The sequence below is a fragment of the Ammospiza caudacuta genome, chromosome 3 (genome assembly GCF_027887145.1).
Source record: "Ammospiza caudacuta isolate bAmmCau1 chromosome 3, bAmmCau1.pri, whole genome shotgun sequence".
NCBI classification, from domain to species: domain Eukaryota; kingdom Metazoa; phylum Chordata; class Aves; order Passeriformes; family Passerellidae; genus Ammospiza; species Ammospiza caudacuta.
In genome coordinates, this window is record NC_080595.1 from 63,406,638 (window position 1) to 63,430,449 (window position 23,812).

At 38.8% G+C, this 23,812-nt stretch overlaps 1 protein-coding gene across 1 annotated transcript in view; it reads left to right on the forward strand.

Annotated features, from left to right (window-relative positions):
• Positions 1–265: 265 nt before the first annotated feature.
• SAMD3 (sterile alpha motif domain containing 3) overlaps positions 266–23,812 on the forward strand; it is a 35,444-nt gene continuing 11,897 nt past the window's right edge. The window contains exons 1-6 of the mRNA XM_058802458.1: positions 266–373; positions 1,098–1,287; positions 5,118–5,225; positions 12,929–13,114; positions 13,417–13,501; positions 20,328–20,495. Of these exons, the coding sequence (XP_058658441.1) occupies positions 295–373; positions 1,098–1,287; positions 5,118–5,225; positions 12,929–13,114; positions 13,417–13,501; positions 20,328–20,495 (816 nt within the window). The 5' untranslated portion in view covers positions 266–294. The remainder of the gene's footprint in view (positions 374–1,097; positions 1,288–5,117; positions 5,226–12,928; positions 13,115–13,416; positions 13,502–20,327; positions 20,496–23,812) is intronic.

The window sequence follows — 23,812 nt, forward strand, 5'->3', positions numbered from 1 at the left end:
AACCTGGGTGTTAATGGTACCGGAGCAGGTCTTGTTTTAAAAGGAATGAGGCTGCCTCAGAACGGAGGGAAGCCAGAGACGGGAAAGAAGGTGAGGAAAGGGATCCAAGCAAACTGCCACTTACAACAGACATTAGCTGGATTATTTAGCACTATTTTTATTCAGAGCATGTAGATATATTATTTGCTAAGTGCATTTTTTGCTATGAAATGTTGGAGTTTGGCTTAGAGCTCAGCACAAAAATAATCCCCTATTTTCATTTCAGAGGGAAATTTAGCATTGAAACAACTGAAGATGGAAAGTTGGTCAGTTGAGCAAGTCTGCAACTGGTTGAAACTGAGAAATTTAGGAGAACTAGTTCCTAAGTTCCGTGGTAAGCATTTTTATTGTTTGGGGGGGTGGTGCTGTTTGTTTAGTATATCTTGCTATGCATTTTATTGGCACTGCCTACCTTGTTTTGGTTTGGGGCATGTGTGTATATGCTAACCTCAGACTTTTATAGAAATTTATTCGTGTCAGACCTGACATAGATCTGATAAATCAACATAAGTGTACAGATTTGTTACAAGAGTCTGAGAAATCCTGGGGGACGAGATTAAGCCTATATATAAATAGACACACCTCAAATCAGAGCTGGCAGTTTAAAAGTCCTGCCAGGGCCTATTTTATGTTGTAGAAATCTCTTGAAATAATGCAAATGTAGTGTGTAAATGTTTTATGTTCTACAGAAGACTGCACAAGAAACTGTAATGTGAACAGTCTATTTCTTGTGTACTCTGTTAAAAAGCTTTATTTCCTTCATTAGCAAGTAACAGTCTCTTGTGATTCAAGCAAGGCCTGATTTACAGCATTAAAATTGTCACCTCTGCCTCTGTGTGTTTCAGACTTGGCTCTGTGTCAGGGGAAGATATCTGGGCAGTGATTAGGACTCCTGGCACTGCTTGGGAAAGGATGGTGACAGCTGAAGATGACTGTCAGCAGTACAAAGCATCCTTCCCTTTGACCCATCTTCCGTCACCATGTTTTTAGGCATACAGAATGTAACTGTAACTATAAAGATATTTTACAGTAATGATTTTATCCTCTTCAATCTGCAGAAGAAGAAATAAGTGGAGCAGCTCTTCTGGCTCTTAATGATCGTATGGTGCAGCAGCTGGTGAAGAAGATTGGGCACCAGGCAGTGCTGATGGACCTGATTAAAAAATACCAGCAACAGAAGAGTGGGCTGGAATCCCTCACATACTGTTGTGAAACAGCTTCTCAAAAATTTCCAGAAGTAATCAGTGGGTGAGTTTGTTCGTGGCACAGCAAATATCAGTCTGGATATAGTTGTGTTCTTTTCATGGCATTTTAAAACTGGCATTTACTAGCTCTTCATCTGTACCTGTTTTTTTTTCATTTTCAGTAACTGTAACAAATGTGAAATGTAAAATTGGGTTCTTACCTTGTGGTTTTTAACAGGGCATCGACATTCCTGAACCACACCATTAATTAATTTAAACTTCCTTCATAGCCAGTTTTCATTTGAATGAAGCACTGTCAAACTTTCATTATAGCTAGGATTTTCTCTGTTTAATATATTAGCCTTTTGAAGAACTTACTTTTAAATGCTTGCCAGTCTTAGAGTAAAATAATGATTTAGCCAGAGATAGTAATTGTCACAGGTATATTGAAAGTCAGTTTATCAAAGGAAACTCTGGATTTGGTCCAGATATAAGCATTTAATAATTCCATAGTGGATTATTGAAATTTATTGTGAAACTAGATATATTTTTAGAAAACAGATTCCAGGGAGATTGTCCTCAATTATTATGTTCTGGCTCTTGGTTGAGCAGGTTTTCTTTGTTTGTTTGGGGTTTCTTAGCGGAGGAAGGGAGGAAGGGGCAGAGTTTGTGGAGTGTTTTTGTTGGGTGTATTTGGATGAGAGGTTTGTTGATTCTCCCATCCTTTACTTCCATTCTGATCTACTGTAAGTCTAGCAGGGTTATGTTTTTCTGAATGTCTTGGCTGAGAAGAGAAATCCTGACCTCCAAGTGGTCTCTTTAAAACCCAAAAATCCTGGCTTGTAGAGAGCAGCTTGCCATGGATCCAAAATGCATTTTTTGTCAAAAGAAAGGACTCTAGCATTAAGGCTGCATTAGTCACAGTAGGATTAATCCCAGAGGATTAGAACTGCAGAGCATTTGCCTTCATCCAAAAGGAGTCCAGGTTGTACACTCTGAGGTGATTAACAGCCCAAACAAAAGCCTGATAAACAGTGATAAGAGTTACTTCCAAACAACTTGAGCTCATGAGCAGAACTAAACTGCACAGGGAGAAAGATCCTCTTGTCCTTGTGGAAGTATTTGTGAAACTCCTGAGGTAAATGCTCTTACACCCTTGGAGAGAAGGGGATTGCAGGAAGAAGACCAAGTCAAAGCATGTAAGATTTATCACAGGCCGGAAGTATGAGATCACAGCCAGTCTCAGTTCTCTGCACCAAGGGCCTGTCCATTTGAGTTATAGGAAGCTCCTTCTTTAGGGGTAGAGGTGTCTGCTGAAGAAGACTACTCTGTATATTGTACTTCATCCAAAGTACAGCAGTGGATATACCACGATTTCAGCAGGGGGTTCAGAAGAAAGCATGTCCTTATGTTTAGGGCAGTTAGGATGTTGCTTTGGATATTCAGCTTTCTGACTTTGTCAGGGGTGTTTGCATAGACTGTGTCTCAGATGTGGCTGTTTGTCAGCTCTTGCAGGTCAAGCCACGCTGTCCCACAAAGAGCATGCAGTTGCAGTAGCATCAGTGCAACAGCTTTGCTGTGAAGTTCTGCAGACTCCAAAAAAAATCTTAAAATATCAAATCTTAGTGAATATAGTTTACATTAAAATCTTTCCCTATCTAGTCTCCTTCCTGGAAAATAAGCTGCTGGTATCCTTCTCTTTACAGGGAAATTGAGTAAATGAGCTGCTGTTCCTGAAATATTTTTTGTCATCAAGAAAGACAGAATAAAATCCAAGCAAGTTTAAGATGCATTCAGTCATGTATTTTAGGACGAGTAAAAAGTCAATATATTCTGTGCATTTTTGGGTATAAAATTATGGAAAAGCATCTATAGTGAAAAGAGTATTTTGTTACAAAACTGAAAGTTGTATCTTTATATGCAGATAGTTCTGACTCTCTTTTCTTAACACTGCAGTGCTTTTCTTGGTGATGTAGTTCAAAATTATCTTTGTCTGTTCGGTACATCTTGAACAAAATCCTGTAAGAATAATTTCTTTTGATCTAGTTCGACTCATGACTTGAGTTTACGAGACACCGTTTTGAACTAATGTAAAATTCACAGTTCTGGTAGTTCACAGTAGATGTGAACTCACATTTCCTCCATTGCTCCCTGATGTTAGGTTGAATTACAGTGAGAAGAGAAACCTTGTTAAGATTTGCAGTTGTAGCATCCACAGCTGGGTATGTGGTCCTCCTGCGGTGCCAGAGAACAACGGTGAAATCTGAGTTTGCATGCTCCTAGCTCCTATCATGCAGTGCTTGAGCCCAGGTGAAAACCAACCATCTTTTCTGTTTTGCAGAATTATTTCTCAGTCAGGCCTGTTCCCAGAACTTGCTTGCCCTGCCAGGACCAGTGACAGGGTGGAGAGGGCATTGCTCAGGGCAGGAAGAAATCATCATCATCACAGTCTCTTTCTGGGTCAGCTGAAGTCACTGTGGAGCTTCCCAGAGCTGTCAGCAGCATTTCCCTGTTGTATTTCTCATATAAATGCTATCCCCAGTGTTTTTTGGTGCACTCCTGGCTGCCACCTCTTTATCCTGGTGTCCTTGGCTCATCCTGTGACTGTGTATGGATTGTGCTGACCTCTCCTCCCTGACAGAAATAGAAACAAAGTCCTTGGCTGGACATGGAATTTAGAGTGCAATAGCTGAACGCTTTCTGTGTGGAAGTAAAAAATTTGGCTAATTAGAATGTGGTTCACATCTCCAGCAGTTTGGATTAGGACATGGAAATAGCACCCTGTGTCTGTCACTGGTTCAGTGGAAGTGTTCCCACAGTAGAAACTGCTTATGTGTGTATGAGGAACTCAGACATTACCAGGTAAACATGAAGCTGCCTTCCACTTTCACAATCAATTGTTTCCAAGAGCCACACAGAGAATATACTGAAGGGTTTCTGTGTTGTTTTGTTTAACTACATGGCTGAAATATATTGTTTCGTGGAAAGGGAGAACTCCCCTTATAAATATGGCAAACTTAAATGTCATTTCCAATAACAGCCTTTTGTGTGTTGAGTGCAACTGAGGCTGGAACAATTTCTAGAGCATCTTTAGAGTTCAGATGTTCTGAAGAGAGGAGGTTAGGAAAAAAATTAATGTTTTATGATTGCCATGAATTCTTGGCAGCATAACAGTATCCCCTCTCTTAGCTCTGCCTTTGCCCAGTATGGGGTAAAACTTCTGGTGTTGGCTTCCCCAACACACTTACCAAAACAAGAAATAACGAGTATGAGGAGGGAGAGAAGTGGACACAAAGGTTAAATGGAAAGTAGTGGACTGGCTCATAGCAAAGTGGGTATCTAGAGTTATTGCTCCTAGTGATGAGCTGGAGCAAATGGCCAGGAACTGTAAGATCAGGAAGAACTTGGAGATCTTCTAGAGTGGCTGGAGTAATGCAAAGCTGACTTGATGCTTTTGACTTAACCTCCAGAAAAAAAACAATTTTTCAAGATTCTAGCTAAATAGAAATGTATTGAAATGCTGTGTAATTAGCTCTTTCAGCTCACCCCTTAATTGTTGCAATGGTTAGTTTTTCCCAGAAGTTTGTGGATGCCAGATTATGAAGATGGATGTTACCCTGCAACTCTGAGAGGTCTGATTTTCTTGGGATTTGTAACTGTGTAGTAATTAGAATATAAGCAGGCAGAACTTTCTACCTTTTCCCTTTTAATTTGTTAGTTTGATAACTGAACTGAGAAATTGATTAAGAGTCATGAGCATATAAAATCATGACATATTTGATATGTTGATTTTACTTCTGTTCTGTTTCTGCCACTGGCATTTTAGAACCCTAAACATCCTCTTTTCTATAAGCTGCACAAGACCTGAGAGTGATTTTTGTTTTTTTCTTTTAGGGCTACTGACAGACAGATGTTAATTTCTTCTGGCCCTATGGAGCAGAAGTATCTGTGTTCACATGAAAATGAAAAAGGAGTAATTGATCACAGAGTGCTAAAGCAAAAGTGAGTTTATAATATATTAATGAAATTTTCCTTGCCTTTTGAAAATTACATAAACACTTCATCTTGCTTCATTTATACTTTTTATAAAAGTAATCTTAATTACTGGAGGTCAGGTTCAGGTATATCCACATGTATTTAAAAAACAACAGGAACAGGAATTTATTTGACTGAATGAAATAGCCTGATGGTGTGATTGCATCCTCAGTCCTTGCTCACTGTTTTGTGTTACCTCTTGCAGAAGGCAAGATACAGGTTTGTCTTTATCTGATTTTTAAAAATCATATTTTACGTATGTTTTCAACAGCAATCTGACAAATTAGTCATTACACAGTGGAATATGGCTATTCAATAAATTGTGTGCTTGAGGCATCCTAAATATAGCACTTTGCAAGGTAGGCATGCTGATTCCATTTTTCCATTTGCACACTCATTTTCCTTGGTTGTCAAAATAAGCCTACCTAGAAACTGGAGGCAAGACAATGTGATGTGGTTTTTTTTCTTTTTTTTTCCTCCTATCCAGGATTTTCTTCTTTGTGATGGGCAGGCAGTGTTGAAAGAGTGCCCTGTTCCTCTTTCAAGGCAATTATTTTTGTGTTTCCAAAGCTTTGTCTGCTTGTCATTATCCCCCTTTATTTCCACCTGCTACAACTTCTCCCCCTGCCATTCTCCCCTGTAGATATGATTTAATGCTTTTAAAAGTCCTGGTACTTCTGTTTTTAAAAGAACATCCCAAAAACTCCAAAGGTCCTGTCAGCATTATTATCAAACAAACAAACCCAAATCACTTGAAACCTTGGAATAAACCACTAATATTATCCTGCAGTATTTTGCCCGTTTTTCTAAAGGATGCTAATTTTTAATTAATTTGCCTTGTGCTGTATAAAGAGTTGAAGATGGATTGTGTAAATCAGAGTAACCATTTCACAATGCACAGTTTAAATTATTGTTACTTGGCCAGGATTATACTTACAGCCTCTGTCTCCTTATTAATTTCATGCCATCTGAAAAGAAAAACTTAAAATTTTTGGTTGATTTTGGTTTTTTTTGTTTGGTTTTGGATTTTTGTTTGGTTTTGTGTTTGTTTGTTTTAATTTGTCTGTGGTGTTGGGTTTTTGTGGTTTGTTTTTGGCTTTGTTTTCTCAGAAGATTCATGGAGCCACAGCTTCAGTAACTGTATGATTTTGCTGGAAGCGAATTCGTGGATGTTTTTATGGATTATTAATGCTGCTGAATTAGCTCCAAGTTTCTCTGTGTTTCCTGTGTAGGTAGTCCTAACAACAGTGTTAAATGCACTCTTCTATATTACTAAATATTACCAAAATATCAAAGAAAATTGTTTAAACAGAAAAACAAAAACTGACTGGATTAAGCAATTGTATAATTTGTTTTCTTGTATTGAAATTGGGCATATATTAAACCAGATGAGGTTTGCAACCTACTGCAATGGAATAATGCTTTGACACAACGACAGAAGTAAAACCAGCCCATCTTTTTGGTAATATCCCAAGAAGATTAATCTTGAAGCAGTGACTGTCTGTGAAGACAAAAGGATAGACACAGAGGACAATTCAATAAATGCATTTCCCATAGTCCTGCTTTTCTGTACTGGAGTACTAGCAGTTTTATGGCTCCTGACAGCCTGGGGTTTATCTTGTTGCTAAGACAGAGGCTTTTATTATTTGTAAATGCCTGATACTGCTGTGGAAAACCAACCTTTTATTGGTTGGTTTATGTGTCCTGTCTGCCTTTCCTCAACATATTTGCTTAGCAAAATGACATTGTATCCCTTTTTCACTGTTTCCACTATGACGGTCCAGCTGTTTTCCCTCAAGAGTAATGTCCTGGTACATGTTTATGTGTACATTTATTTTTTCTATAAAAACATGTTCTGTAGCTCTTGAGTGCTGTGTAACAGGTTTACTGTCTGAATGCCTTGGGGTAATTTTCTCAGAGCACAGGCAGGATAACAGATCTTCCAGCCAGCCTCAACAGGTTTGAACTTCCCTATTTGCTGTGAGTTTGGGAGATGTGGTCAGTGCTCAGCTAAACGTGGGCCTGCTACCAATAAAGCTTTTGTCAGCATTGACAGAATATTGGTGCTGCTGCCTGCATCAATTTGAGCTGATAGCAAGGACAACCAGCTGGAAGATTTACAATTACCTTTACCTCTGCCCTTACAAATTTGGTGTCCATCTCTAAGATGGCCGTGATGGCCTGCATGGGTCATTCATTTCCTCAGTGGAGGAAATGTCTTTAACTAGGCCAGTCCCACATCTTTTTTGGTCAGGCTACAACAACTGCCCTGACTGCTGGGTAGCTGCATCTGAAGTGACTTTAATTATGATATGTTGTTCTAAAGATCTTTAGAGAGCGCCTTCCTTTGCCTCCCTATACATCAGTATTATTCATCTGTTTGATGTGTTTTATCAGAAATGTATTTATGCTTGTGCTTAAAAAAAAAAAAAAGGAAAATTTTAAAAGGAAAAGAGAAAAAGAGCAGCTAGCCTGAAAAATTGTCATCGAGTTAATTACTTCAAATGATTTTGCTCTATTTACACAAGAGGGCAAATATTACTTTTATATAAAACATACATATACAAACACATGTAGCTATAATCCTACAATGAAAACTCAGCAGGACTGTGCTTTTTATGCTTTTTCTTAATGTATAGCTTAAGAGTTTCTTAGTTTCTAAGCAAAGACCTTATTTTTGATAGCGTCACATATACCAGAAATAATTCTGATGATTTTTTTTCAGTTAGCTCATAAGGACATGAAAAGCTGACTTAAGCAAATCATATGAAGTCTTTGACAGTGGTCAACAGTAGGCAAGAAGTACTGCCTGTTTTGTTCAGAAGTACAGATGTCAGATGCTGTTTGATTGTACCTTTAGTATAACATACCAGAAAAACTTTCATTTTTATGATTTCTGATAATTTCAATTCAATTGCTGTTACATCTTCATGAAACCTGTCTTATCTGTGAGTTTTGGTTTGGTTTGTTCAGGGCTTGAGGGTGATGCTTTAAATTTAGGCTTTTAATTCATGTGGATGCAAGAATTTCTGCCACATTTTTTTTGTTTTAAGTCAGCATTTCATGTCTCTGTTATTGCAGCAGGATACTTAAGGATACTAAACTAAAAGACCTAGAAGACTCATAATAATAGCTATTGTCTGTTCTTGTTGCCTCGATGTTTTGAAAGTCAAGACAACAGGACTCATAGTTTTGGAGCACCTCAGGTCATCAGAGCTGAATTTAATGACATGGTGCTGTGAGTCTTCCACAGAAGTTTACAGGAAAAAAGAAATAAATTGCTATGTCTTTTCCACACCAGAAATTAGCAAGTCTTAAAAACGACTTGCGAAATACACTAATTGCATTGCCTTAGTAAGGTCTAGCAAAGTCATAACAACAGCACAACAAAAATTCCAAAAACCCATACAATTCTTGGGATACAGTATACCATATCTTACAGGGGTGAATACAAATAAACCCTGTTTCTTTTAAATGGCTGGATTTAGCTGGCATTTTTTTCAGTCTGATTCCCTAAACAGCATTTTTATTTTCCCTTTCTGCAACCCACAGCTGCTGCCCTCGCATAAGGTGAGAGGGCAAAGCCTTCCCTTGCGTGATGTATCTCCTTAGGCCATCAAAAAGCCTGGACTTCTTCTAGAAGAAGGTTGCGTCTGCATCTTGCAAACTTTTTTGGAAGCAGAATTGTTTTGTCTGTAACTTTGTAGTCGTACTGAACATGATGGTTTCTATAGAATGGGTTCTGCAGGGGAAGCTGAAGTGGGAGCTGCTCTGGGGAATGGGCATCTTTGGCACATCTCACAGCTCCCACATCCCAGCCTTGCTGAAGTTGTGGGTAATTTCTTTTTCAGTCTAAAGGATACCTGCCTTTATGTTTAGTGGGAACTAAAAAATAGAAGCCATCATCAAGCACTAGGTAGACTGCAAATCCCAGGCTTGAGGGAATAACTGGGAAACCTTGTATTTGTGCTCAAAAGTTGGAAATGACATTGAAGCACTAAAAGAGAATGGCATGAGGATCTTTCAGGCACAGATATCAGAACTGAGAACAAAAAAATAGAGCCCTTTTTATCTGACTATTGACAGGAAGAAAAGTTTTTGAATATTTCATCTTCTGTCATAATTTCTTCCTTTTGATGGAAATAGCCTTTGCAACTTTGAATGTTGTCATAAAATTGAAAGCATATTATACATGTATTAGGGAAATGGAATTTTTTTACAGCTGAAGACTTTTCCTTTCTTTCACATCTGCATGTTCCTTGTTTCCTCCTCTGTTTCTTCCTTGGATTTGTTGACATGGACTTCCAGGCTACATACCTTCAGATCAGAGTCTCTTGCTGATGTGTGATGTGGACATGTGAAAGGTTAGACTTTTATTTGTGAATAGTGGGAATCTATTGAGACTTCACCTATGTGCTGAGTTTTATGTGGATATACCAAAAAGGGAACAACCCATTGATGTCAGCAAATTTCTTCTTAACTGCCATGTCCTCTGACTAAATGGGATCTGAGCTGATGCAAGATAGAGCAATGGGTGCCTGACTCACAGACTTGAGCAGACAATAAGAAAAGCTCATGCCACACAGCACATTTGTGTGTGCTCAATTGACCTTTAAATCACATTTTCCCCTAAATGATCAAAATAGATATTTCTTAACAGGAAGCTTAAAAACAGCAGTCTTATTATGATTTAGTATTTGATCTTGTTTCTAAATATCTATGGCACTGTATACAGCTATCTTGATTGAGTTGTCTGTATTGATACCAAAATTATTTTTACTGACTTGTTGCAGCTAATGCAGGTGGCTCTGTGTGTCTGTGTGGTGTTGCACAGCACTGAACTTGGAGAGATGATGCTGTGTTTACTCCCCACTCTTCTCTCCAGTGTAATCTAAAACAATCATTGAATGGTCTGGGTGACACTGCAAATGTGAATCTCTTTGTCTTTTTGGCAGTAAAACAAGGTATTCCCTGGGATTAGGGATGCCAGGGGTTATATAATTCAAATAGATGGGTCTTTGAGGGCTCTTTGTGAGGTTTATTGGTGTTTGTTTTTTTTTGTTTTGTTGGCTGGTTTGCTGTGAGGTATTTTTCCATTTTTCTGAAGGAGATAAACGGCTCCTCCCAAAATAATGCTGTTTTATAGCCTCATGTCTCAGTAAACACGCTGTGCATGAGCAGAGTAAGGTTACAATGGAGACAAAGAAGGAAACAGCTGTGTGAGACAGGACTGTGACTGAGCACATTAAAGTGGCAGTCTACAAAAGCTGAGTGGTAAAAGCTATGTCAGTAGTTGTCTCCTTGCTGAGGAGGTTCCTCTTAGGATGCAGTTCCTTACTGCGGCTAAGCATAGAGAGACCAGCTTGCTTCATCTGAATTGGTATTTGTTTCACTGCATGAGAAGTCATTTTGGGGGCTTAAACTGTGAGAAAACGAAATGAAAAGAATAATTAAGAACTTTGTCACTGTAGCTCCTTGTAACTTGCTGCAGGGTTGCTAGTACCAGTGAGAAATGGGTGCAAATAATTCAGACGTGTGACAGCAGGGAAAGAGGGACACTGAAGTTTTGCCTTAGCTAGCCATTGGATTCATTTAGCTGTAGAATCAAAAGCCTCAAGAAATGAGAGACAGGAAAAGATGTAACTTGAGATTTTGAGATTTTCATGAGGTTTTTTTTTTGCAATTTCAAGATTTTTATATAATTTGATTTTGATTTCTGCCTCAGGTTAGCTAGAAGAGGTATGAGCAGAAACAGGCTACATGTATTTGTACCTAAATCTCAAAACTGTACGTGCACTGGGATTTATGTGTAGAGCCAAAATCTCTTGTGATCGTAGAGGACAGCATTACAGCTGAACTCAACTGTCCTTTTAGTTAAACAAGTTTGCATGTGAGTGTTTCTGAGGATAAAGTTTATGTGGAGTTGTGTCTCTTTTCAAACAAGCTTGTATTTCATTGTGAAATATTACAGCACATGTTTAACATGACTTCCCAACAGCCATGAGTCCAGCTAAAACTAGTAAAATATTTAATCTCACACACTGTGGAGACCAGAGGAATTTTTGATTTTGTTTAGAGAGAAAGGAATTATTTTTGTTAGGTGAGATACATGAAGATAAGTGAAACTTGGAGTATTTTTGTTGCCATGGCAAATGTTGAAGGGCCTGGTGGATGGGAGAGTTGTCATATTCCCTGATTATTAGCTATCCCAACTGCAAGAAAATTTTATTTTCTCATGTGACTGAATGTAGTACAGTGTCCCCAAATGGAACCTGCTATAAACCCCTCATTTTGAAATTACTTTTTGGCTTCAGTGGTATTACCAACAAAAGGAATTTCAGTGCTGCTTAGATGAAAAGTACTGTAAATTTTAAATTTCTGTCCACTTTTGAGCTATATTAAATGGTAGCATGCTGAAAACATTATGTAGTAACTTGCAGCCTGTGCATCACTTCCATCAGGAAAGTTGGTGAAGGTACAGGATGCAAACTTAAAGGTTGCAGAGCTCTCACTGATGCTACATTGAACATCTGCACTTTGTTTGCATGGGAGGGATTTCCAAGTGATTTCCGAATCCAAGCTGGGTTTTATTTTCCTATTTGTATATTAATTTATCACCAAAAAAGGACATGAATGTGTCTATGTGGATATGTTGTCACTTCCTGCACAACTTTGCCTTCTTTTAAGACTGCAAAGTGCAAACAGAACTTCACCGCCCTTTGCATCTACTGTTAACCATCTGTGTCCCATGGAGTCTGGTGAGCCTGAGAAGACAGCGGTGCTGACCATTTTGTGCCTGTTTTGCATGGAGGAATGGTAGTGCTGAGTACTTCTACTGATGCTGGGAGCAGAACACAGTACTGAAGCTATATATATTTTTTTTCCTCAGCACTGCATTGCCATTTGTGGTAGGGCTGGCATTGGTGCAGTTATACCAGGGATGTAGAGTTTTTGATAGCCCGCAAGATACATTAAAAAATGCCAGTGTGGTGTGGCAGCATAAACAGGTCAGAGAGGTTGAGAGTTAGAGACCAACCTGCTCAAGGAGGAATTGAGATGATAACTGGTTGTTGGGACCCACTTTTCCCTGTGTTCTTTCAGAATTAGGGTTTGGGCAGCCAGTGGTGATAACCTGCCTCAAGTTCACCCCAGCTGGGGTGTGACTTCTGTAAATTGTGGTCATGGTGTTCTTGTGACTGAAGCTGCTGGGCTGTGTCTGCTCTGTTTCCATGAGCTGATGATAGCTGCCTTCATCCCTTCCTTGCCTTCCCCTGTGGGAGGACAGCCTTAAATAATGTCATGTATAGTATTTTATTCAATTAAGCTGTTTGTCTTACTAGAGAGGAAACATTATAAATTAAGACAGAAAAAGGTGTTTTGCAACAGCAGCAAGCCCCCACTGACTTCTGCTTTTGCTTTCAGTTAGGAAGCACCTCCTACTGTCTCCTGGTTATAACATTCCATATTTGACATCTGCTTTTTCACTCTGTGTGTATTGATCACTGCTTTTGTAGGTATTCTTTATGCAGAAACAAAGACAGCAGGCCTTGAATTTCTATAGCAATAACTTTCCCTTGTGTTGTGTTTTTCCATGTATTTATCTTTCCCTCCTGCCCGCATTTCCATAGAAGAAAGATGTGATGGTGATAATACAATCTTTTCTTTTACAGAAAAAACCTGAAATCATTTTTTGTGAGACACAAGATGTTGCAGTGGACAAGTTCTTATGTTTTGCCAGACTTCCCTTACGATGTCAAGTGCATATTAGCAGAAAAAAAATGCCCTGATCACAGTATGAGAATAAGAATTATTGAATTTTTACAAGCAGACATGACAAAATACTTGGAAGGATCACTGTAAGTCAACACCATTACCTTTATTTGGGGGCAGACCTGTTGTCTGCAGACATAAATTTTCAAATGGATGTAAAGATATTCTCTAATATATTTGCTTAAATAAAAGAGGCTAAGGGCCTGACATCTACTGAAACCAATAGAAAGATTTCATGCCTTTAAGCTGTGCCCTTTGTTATTTGGAGGGCAGCTGATTGCCTGAGAAATAGTCAGAAATTATTTAATCTAGACCAGAATAGACTCCAGTGTTGAATACTGTCTAGAAAACCATGTATTTCTTTTCTATCTCCGTCTTGTTTGCACAGGTATCCGAACAGTCAGCAATATAACATTGTTGTCAATGCTCTGCTCCAGGCATACCCATTCCTTGATGAAGATGGGAATGGCTTTGTGAGTATTGTGAGCTTTTCCCACATAATCAATCACAAGAAAATAATCTAGTTCAGAGGAAATCAATTTCAATTTCTTATATGCTGGCTCTATTCAGAGTACACACACTTGGCTGTGTTTTGCAAATCACATTCTTATTTGATTCTGTCAATTAAAGATTAATGCAGTTATAGCTGTACCTCAAAGCTACCATGAGATCATGCAGACCTGTCTTTCTTTCTGGGCTGATATCTGCCCAGGGATAAAATTAAATCTGATTTTTTTTCCATTTTTAAAACCTAAGAAGCCAGCTCTTTAGAAAATTGTCTGTGTGAGGATTAATATGTGACTGATGCTCTTGCAATGTATTATAATTGTTTGTGTGTTAGATATGAAACTATAATATGCAGTAATACCAGTGGTTTAAGGAATCTAGGTCTAATTTTAAAAAAATTAAAATAAATATTGGAATATCATTGGGGGAAATAGTAGAAAACAGTGGAAGGAGATGATTTAAATTTGAACTACATTTTTCTCACTTCTGATTTAGCATATCTGTCTGTGGTCTTGGAGGACAGTGGTTGCCTCACTTAACATCATTGCTTTGCCATATGATACTTTTATACCATCTTGTAAAAGCTTGTGAGCCTCAGAGGGGACTCATATATCTCACATGCCATTACTGTAGAAAGCAAAATAATTTGGGGAATAAATAAAAAAGTTGAGGCTTAAGGGTAACTATTCTAGTTCTCCACTGAGCCCAGGCACTGTTGAAGGGAAGGAACTAAAGAAAATGAACACATGTCAAAGAGAAGAGAGGGAGCAAAAGGACCAGAGAGAAACAGCCTGTCCTCATTTTTAATCAGGATATGGCTCTGAATACCCCAATGGTGGTCCTTGGGAAGGGTCCTGAGTAATGCTGTGGCTTCCTCTGGCTCCCTCTAGGATGAGGAGCTGGAATGATATTCAGTTTGTTCCAAAGAGAATTTTTAGTTTTTACTTTTAAAAACTGTTTTTAAACAGATTCTTAAGCTAGGTTTTCAAAGGGCTTTAATTGCAGAAGGACCACAGGCTGAGGGAAACTCCTTATAATCCTGTTCTTCGGTAAATAGTCATTACTTGCTGCAGGGATGGCAGAACTGGTGCTGGCAGAAGTTATGTGAGAGATTTCAGAGTGATTGGTCTTTATCTTTTGATCTTTCCCCCCCTTCATACTAGAAAGCATTCTGGCAATAGCTGCAATAAGTAAACAAGGAAGCTGGAATTAGCAGTTTGCAGTATTGCTAGTCTGCCACTTTCTGATCCAGCCCCTCTTTATTGCCTGTGTTGAGAAAGGAAAAACTGCTCAAAAGGTATATGCATTCTTAAATTTGGAGGAGGGTGTGAGAATGAATTAATATTTTTGTTGGGCCTACCATTAGGCACTCTGTTCTTCCTTCTTGATCATAAGCACTATAAATACATCCTTTTTCTTGATCTGACAGTTGTGTGTTACAACAGTAACAGCTTAAAACAAACCCTACAATAGATGCATAAGTATTTATCACAAGACTTGCAGTAAAATTGAATTCATATACCTTTAAGAAGCAAATGAACAGCAAAAAAATTTTGACAAGTCTTTTTTCCTTGAAAGGCTCTTCAGCAATTAAAATAAGCAAAAATTTTATAGACTTTTCTTTTCAAACTCCTCCAGCTATTAAGGGAGTATAATTGTTGTCCTCTGTTCCTGATAATAGTATTAAAATGTAAGAGATAAAATACTGATTACTGAGAGGTTTTGAATACCTTTAAGTTGTTTATCTACAGTAATTAAACAGTTGTAGTTATTATTACAGTTTTTAAAATAGTACATTGAAAACATTTAAGAAATTGACCATCAATAAAATTCAGAGAAAAAGGGGACTGATAGTTAAATGTAGAAAGGAAATCTAGCATGAGAGTGATATTTCAAGCAAAAATGCTACTTACATTCTTTGTTAAGTAGCATTTATATATAAACTTCTGGGGACGCAGTTGTTATAATGTGGTTTTGGTGTCAACATTGGGAAGGGAGAAATAATCACCTCCTTTTTGTGTCTTGTAAAGCTAGAGAATGGGAGACACCAAACATGGCAATTCAGCTGGGCTGGTGGTAGTGCAGTAAAGTCGTTGGGGACCATTTAGCATACCAACAAGTCTGTTTTCAATTATTGGACTTATTTTTCCTACAACTTTGAAAAGAAATTATGACTTGTTTCATGCATTTAGAAACCAAAAGGGCTGACTGCAGTTTGGAGTACCAAGTTTTGTGTTCCCTCTGGTGTGCTGGAGCTCACTTCTGCTGTTGAGTATTATCTTTCTGCCATGTAAAATGCTCTATATCACTGTAGTGTTAATGTCATTCATTTACTGCCTGCTATTTATTGCTGTGCCAGGTCTCAGTTCCTAGATTCATTTTAACTCTAAAGTTATGCTTAAAAGGAAAGCAGTTTCTCAGCCTTTGGGGTGGAGGGGCAGCCACAGCATTTGCTGGGTTCTGCAGAAGGCTGCAGTAGTTCTTAAAGAGATGTCCTGAGAGGGTCTGCCAGTGGTGGGTGTGATTTTAATTTTAACTCACAAGCCTGAAGTTTAAAGCCCTTCACCAGACATGGATGTGTGCTGGCTGCCAGAAAGGTGCAGCAGAAGCTGCTCTTGGTTTCTCCCTGGCCAGGGTGCATGCCTGTGTGGCTGGGCAGGGGCGGGCAGCTGGGCTTCCTGGGGGAGGAAAGGGAAAACTCATCCCAGGAGGGATCTTGGGATTCCAGAATTAACGTTTTCTTCTGGCCAAGCGCAGAAAATCAGAATGTAAAGAATTTGATGTTATTGATGTGCATGGATGGGGAAGCTTTGAACTGTAAATGTCAGCACTTTTATTGCAACATTTTTGCAGAAATGAAGTGAAATTAACAAGTGGGAAAAGGAAAGATTTCTGGCAAACATAGAGGAAAACATAAGAGCACCTAAATTACCACCATAATTTTCATGACAGGAAAGAAAAATTACTTGCAAAACTTTAAACATTCCCTTTTTTTGTGGGATTTTTTTGTAGGGATTTTTTCCGAAATACTGGAATTTTGTTTCCCAAAATACTTATTTACACCTCTAAATTATTTTAAACAAATAATTTAAACCATGTGTGTCTGTAGTCTAATATTTTCAATCTCATACTCTTGCAATGAGAGATCATTAAAAGTTTGTTGTTTCAAGGTTTATTAGTAGATTATTCACAATTCTGTTTTCTCAGTTAAAAATTTCCCCATTTAGTTTTGCAGTATGAAAAAAATGCTTCTGTGCATTCCTTTTTCAAAGAGTATCCAATTCAATATAGTCAAGACAATGATTATGACCCTAAATAAATTCATTTACAAATAAAGTAATGAATAAGCCACTTATGTACTATGAATTTTAAAAGAATGTTATTTGTGAGGTCAGTCTAGAAGCAAGGATTAGGAATTATCTAAAATTCTAAATAATGATTTAGAAAAAAATTTCTACTAATAGTAAAACTCATTTAAGAAGTGAGGTATCTGGAATTAAATTAATTCCAAGATTAACTTTTGGTAAGCATGCTTTAAAGTGACTACATAAGGAAATTTTCCCATGGTATTTACTTCTACTTGCAGAACAATGCTATCCTAAACTAACATATGACATTTTAAAAAAATAAAACTCTTCATTTAATCATGGAATAGTTTATTAGATTTGTGGTGTGTATTGTAACCAGTACAACATTTTTAAGTTAGACATATAATTTATATAGAAAAAGTGAAGGTCATAAACACAGCAGTCAAAAGCAAATTGGCGTGACACTGTTTCTTGAGAACTTGCAAGATATTCTGTCCCTGCTTGTCCATTTTTCAAGGCTTAAACCCAACAATTTGGAAAGAATCATCTGCCTTATTCCATTTCATTTCAGCCAGCCTTTTGAAAATCATATGGTTCCAAGAAAACATGACATGAGGAAGGGAGAGAGAGGGCTCCCTGCTCCACACCACTTGCCCTTTTGGCTGTGCTTTGCAATGAGCAGCTCCCTTGAGCTCGTGCCTGTGAAAACCAGGGTGCCACTGCTGGCATGCCCCATTTATGTAACTGCTGCACACAAAGTGATTATTTGCTAGTAAATTACTGATTTTAATCTGTGTGTAATCCTTTCCCTCCTATGTCAGATAGACACAGGCTAATCCTCCCACTCCTTTACCAGAAAGGTAAACCTTCCCAGGGTGGTGTTTGGGGGAAACTGGGGAGAGCAGGAAAATGATAAGAAAATAAAATTGTTGGTTCAGAAAAGGTAACAAAAGCATCCTTTTTAGAGCATGCATTACCCACAAGGGAAACCACATAAATATATTTGCTTGCAGTCTCATTCTGGAAATAGGTGCGTGAGAGGGGACTTGCCTAAGTTTATGACAATCCTATTATAGAAATAGATTAAATTAAAATTCTTAATTTATTGGGGGGACTGGAGAATGAAAGTGTTCAACTTTGTGGGATATTTAAAGCCTTGTATAGGTGTCAGCATATTCTTTCATGTGAAAGAATAAGCAAAAACATCTTCTAGCCAAATAAAGATTTTCAAAAGAAAGAAGCTGTGTGAAGCTCAACTACAGGGATGCCTAAATTGTCAGCTGCTAATATATTCTGGGATGATCATGTTTTAAAATACTGTAACATCTGTTAAACACTTCAAAGAAGCATTAAACTAAGGTTTTTGTTTGCTTTTCTTAGGAACCTTAAAATAGCAAGCTAGGCATAAATTTTGCTAAGCATATAATGATGAGGTATTTGCATCAAAATGCGTAAGGCCAGAACTATAAATGTACTTAGGGACCTTAATGGTTCAGGTGAACAACAAGTGGGATTTTCAAGGCCTGTAGTCACCTTACTGCTTTTGAAGATGTTGCTGAGGTGTAATACTCATCCTGAGGCAGTGACTATGCCTTGTGAGAAGACTGAGTGAGCAGTTGTACTGTATTTTTAGTCATTATCTTTAGGTTAGTGCTGATGTGGCTTCTGTTCTGGCAGAACCCGAAGCCTGAAGTTTGCATACTAGAAATGCTGATGGGCATTTCTAGTATGCATTTATAGTTTGTATACTTTCTTTCCAGTTCTTGGGTGCTGAACTGTGACTGGCTGTGAAAAGATTCTTTGGTAAGGGCACCTATGAGGGTGGCAGAGAGTGTCCCCTTAGGAAGGGCAGTCCTGCCCTGGTAGGCCCAGGGCTGCTCAAGAAGAGCTGAAGTAGAGACCACAGGGGTTGTAGTCTCATAGCTCTTCCATTCTAATTTTTCACCATTAATGGAGGTCTTGCTTTTAGGATTGAGGGCCTGTAGGTCAGCTAGAACCTGGGGAAGTGGGAACAGTAAGCTGGGCAGGAGAAATGCAAGGTCACACTGCCTTCACCACCATCTCTTGAGAAACCCTCTCATCTGTATCCTGTGAGTGAGAAGGGCAGGCGTGTCCAGCTCATTGCAAAGAGAGATACTGTACTACTTAGTCTACTTCTACTGAATTCTGGTTTACACTAAGTTAGCCTTTCATATCGTGTGGCCTTGACTAATAAATGACACCATTTTGGTAAGAAATGTAGGGTAATCATTCTTCTGTTTATATTGTGTTTCAGCATGTCAGTGGGTCAGCATGACTCTTGGTGATGTCCAGGGGCAGGCTTGAGTATACTATTATGTGAGTGTAATATTGGAGTCAGTTTTAGAAAACAAAGTACCAGATATTTTAATTCCTCCACATCTTTTAATTTACAGTCACTTTCTGATTTTTTTTTCCATCTGACTCTTGAACAGTCCCCAGTAGCTGGAATATGCAAGTGCTTTTGAGGAATGACAAAACTGCAGGTTTTGCCTGCAGATGTGTTGAACAGCCTTTGCTTAGAAATTGCTTCCTGGGGTGTCAATGTCATGGCTAGCTCCTGCCATGGGACATCCAGCTTTGGGCCACATGCCAATGGCCATTGGTCCTTAAGGATGCATGAGGAAGTTGCCATCCCTACAACTTTCAGCAGTGACTTTTCAATAACTGAATAAAGAAATACAAGAGGGTGACAGAAGCACTGTGGCTGTGTAAGCTCTGCCTTTGACTGCCAAAGAGTGATGAATGGTTGCATTAAACAGGACCTGCATCTGCTTGCAGTGCAGAAATGCCTTTAAGTTACACTTTACACACCTTGAGGTGTCTTAGAAATGCTAGGACCTATTTAAATGATTGTCTTAATTCAGCAGTTTTGAGTTCAGTTTAAACATACTCTTGATCCAGTATAACTGTAGACTCCCAGCAAAAGGTAGTGTCACACTGTGTCTTTCCCACTCCCATTCTGTTAGACACAATAATCATGAAACTGTGCAACCAGTTAGATACTGCCAGAGGCAGAAATAACACACTAAACTAAAAAAAACCCCAAAACAAATCACCAAACCCTACAGCAGTTTCTGTTGTATCTGTGAGCTGATCTGCTTCGCTATGTAGTTTCACAACCCAATGTCATGAATGGAGCATAAAGTAAGAGCTGAGGAAGGGACAACATTGCAGTTTCATCGGTAGCCTAGGACAAATGTAACCCTTAGATTCAATTACTGTTGTCCTCAGCAAGCCCCAGCAGTGCCATTAGCCCAGCTGTTGGTTGCTGTAGAGCCATTTACCACAGGTGCTTTTGTTTCCTTCCATCCTGAAGCCACCAGTGGTGCTGCCCTATGAGCCTTTTTCTGCTTAATGGCAAACACTTTTTTGTAGAGTTAGTTAAAAAAAACTGACCTGCTTTAGGCTGGGGCAAATTCTTGACAGATACTGGTAATGACAGCTATTTTTTCCCCCCGTGTAGTTGCTGTGGAAACGGGCCCTTAAAGATCGTTTCAAATATGTTCGGAGACCCATTGAGGATGATGAGCAAGTCCTGAGGAACAAATGCAAATTTGGCCACAGGAGGGGACAGAGCAGAAAATCTTCTTTTGCTGAAAATACTCTTGATGGTGTCCAGGGGCAGGTGGAGGTAAGATTTTTTGGTGCTTGACTGAGTTCAGCCTTTCAGCTCCTCTGTTGACAATAAGACTACCAGCCAGTAAAGGGGACAACTGATCTCATCCCATTTAAACTCATTTTGAGTAGAGCTTGTTATGTTGCTAGACCCTTGACTTTTTTATGTATCAACAGCAGAGCTAAACCTGATACTGGACGCCTTGCACATTTGTTGTCATTTAGAGTTGTAAATTGGACAGAAAATACTGTCTGTTTTTTTAAATGTAGTGTTTCTATTCTGCTTTTGATTGTATACCTTCAATTAGAGTAAAAAACAATAGAGAATTATGTCTACTAGCTGAAGCCTCTGTACAAATAAGAATGCAAAGAGGTATGTGAGCTGGTAACAAAAATCCTACTGTCACATTTGTTACATAAAATCTGTTTGTGTAGTTGTGTGATATACATGGGCATGTTTACGAATCTGTGCATGCAGTTGCTGTGTATTCCTTTAGCTGGAGAATTCAGAGAGTTATCACTGTCCTGTAAGCAACCTAATTAATTTATACACTTCCATAAATTCATTAAGATTCCAGGTTTGCCAATGCTGCACACACCTCTTTGCACTGAAATTAAAACATGGTAAAATTTAAACAATTGTACAAATGTGATAAAGAAGTTATGTAAGTAGATATTCATCTTTAGCTTATCCATGTTCATCCTGCTGTTTACCAGACCCTGTATTTAGGGAACAAGAGTGGTTTATTGGATGCATTTCTGCATATATTGCCCTTGTGATTGAAGGTGGCTGTAGTTTCCCATACAAAATGCAAATACATGTTTGCATTGGCTTTTAGAAATTTCAGTGATTTCTGTTTATTTTCTTTGGGTTAATATGTTCAGGAATAAACACACCCCTTCTTGCCTGCTTTAGTTGAAGAGTTTGCAGCTTGTGTGAAGTGAGAAACCTGTGACTTTGGTGCAAAACAATAAACAGTCTCGCACCCAGTAAAGAAGAAATTATAAGCTCCTGGTTTTGTGTGCACATCAAGAGTTAGCCATCCTTTATCTGCTAAAGCTTGGAAACGGCACACGTGGATCTTTTCTGTCTTATGAGCTCATTGAGAAGGGCTTTTTCTGTCTTATGAGCTCATTGTAGGGACTGCTTGCTAAACTTCATTTATCTGTAGAGAGGGTGTAACTGCTCTGTGCTGTGTTTCTGCAGACCAGGAATCACCACTCTTTAACTGCATTGCCTGAAGCCAGCACTGGTCACACTTGTTTGCTTTAGAAATTAAAGACAAATATTGCATCTCCTCTAAAGGCTTAGGCCTTTTTTGCTAGCCTGAATGTTGTAAGCAAATTAACGGTAAAACTTAAAGGTGGTGAGAGGATGCTGAATATCTCTAAACAACTTTCCTTTCTCTCTCTCTCATTTTCCCTGTATCCTGAACATATATTTATAGACAAAATGCAAATATAAATGCAAGAATCAACACTTGTGGGCCCTATTAAGGATTAAGAATGTATTCCATAATTTGAGGGAATCAAAAGTTAGTTTTGAATGTGTTTCTACATTGAAAGCAGCGATGTCTAACTCTGAGATCCTAATTTATGTCACTACATATCTGCAAAATGGAACAAAATGTTTCATATTATTTTTAACAAAAGCAGTGGGGATTTTCATTCTGTACATTTAGGAACACACATAAAGGCACTTTCCTGCCAATCCTTTGCACTGATTACTCTATGAAAAATAGAAACTGTTAAACTGTCTTAGTCTCAAAAAATGAACATTTTATCTAGAAGCCAAGACCACAGGCAAACTCAAATTATATTCAAATTACTGTTAGCCAGATCCCCTTGTCTTCATCCCTTTTCCAAGACTGGAAGAATGAATCAGCCTTGTGTGAAGCCAACACATCAAAATTAATTGAGGTGAAAGAGGGGGGAAATTAATTCGAGGTTAAGGCGACCTATGGAGAATAATTAGTGAAGGATCCTCAGTCCCCTTGGGCCACCACGCTCTCCTTTAGACAGGCAGAGTAGGACATTTAGGGCATTGTAGGTTAAAGCCGACTGGCAGAGCTATGCAGATGAGGGAGCACATCTGTTCCCAGCAGATGACCTACTTACCAGTCACACGGCTGACTTCTGCATCGAGCTTTATTTCTGAGCAGCCATAAGCTGTCACCCTGCCATGTATGCTTTGTGTCAGTACAGTCTTGGAGTGTTAATGGCATGAAACTGATAAAAAGATTGTTTACTGATCAGAAATGTCTCACTGTTATAGCTGGCATTTATTTTATGTGAGAAGAGTAATAAAGTTATTACTACTAATAAAACCCTCAACCAATCTTTTTACTTCTTCATGTGAAAATCCAGCTGCTTGCCAGGATGATCTTCCTGTGATGTTTTGAGCTGGATGATATCTGCCCCTGGGACTGCCCAAGCTCCTTCACCTTCCAGCCAGGCATTCTTCTTCAAAAGCAGCTCAAGCACACTCGGCAGGGTATGCTCCCGTGCAGGGCATTGCTGCCAGGTGCAGCATCTGGCTTTCTCCTCCAGTTTCTTTAAAACATCTGTTGATGTATTCCTCATTACAGAGCATTATATTCAAACAAGATTGAAGAGTAGCTACTTTTTTTTCTAGTGACTAGCATCACATGAAAGGTCTTGAGCAAGTGCAGGGCAGGATGATGGTAAGTAAGCACCATGCTAGAGCTGTCTGTCACTAAAGGAGATTTATTTAAATGATGCTCTCTATAAATATCCATCAGGTTGCACCACCAGGGAAAGAAGCTTGGACTGTGCCTGGCAGGCATTAATTTGAGAGTCTGTGTCTGAGGGATATTCAGAGTTTTATCAGGAAATCCTCCATAAACAACAAATTTTATGGCTATGGTGTGAGAATCCTTCTCAGTCATTTTCCACAGTCAGGCAAATATCTTGGAGCTGCAGTAATCCAGGGGAGAGTGTTTTGTAATGATAATGACCTTCATCTGCTGCAAATGGAAGGTCTTTCCATGACAAGGGGGATTACACTGTTAAAATACATAAGAAAAGCAAGCCAGTCTCCCCTCTGCAGCAAGGGGGGGATTACTGCTAAAGCAGCCATTCAGTGGCTTCTTCTGACTGGTCTCATTATTTTATTAGCATCAAGCCCCCTTCCTCTGCCCTAAGAACTTGTTTGATTTATGGTTCTTCAGGCCGTGAGGGAAACCACCTCCTGCCAGTTGTAATAGGAAAGGCCCTAGAGTTGGGGGAGCCAGAAGAAACATAAAGATGGACCTTCCTGGTCCTTGGCAAAGGATTGCCAGAAGGCGAAAGGTGATGGAGAAGGAAATGGGG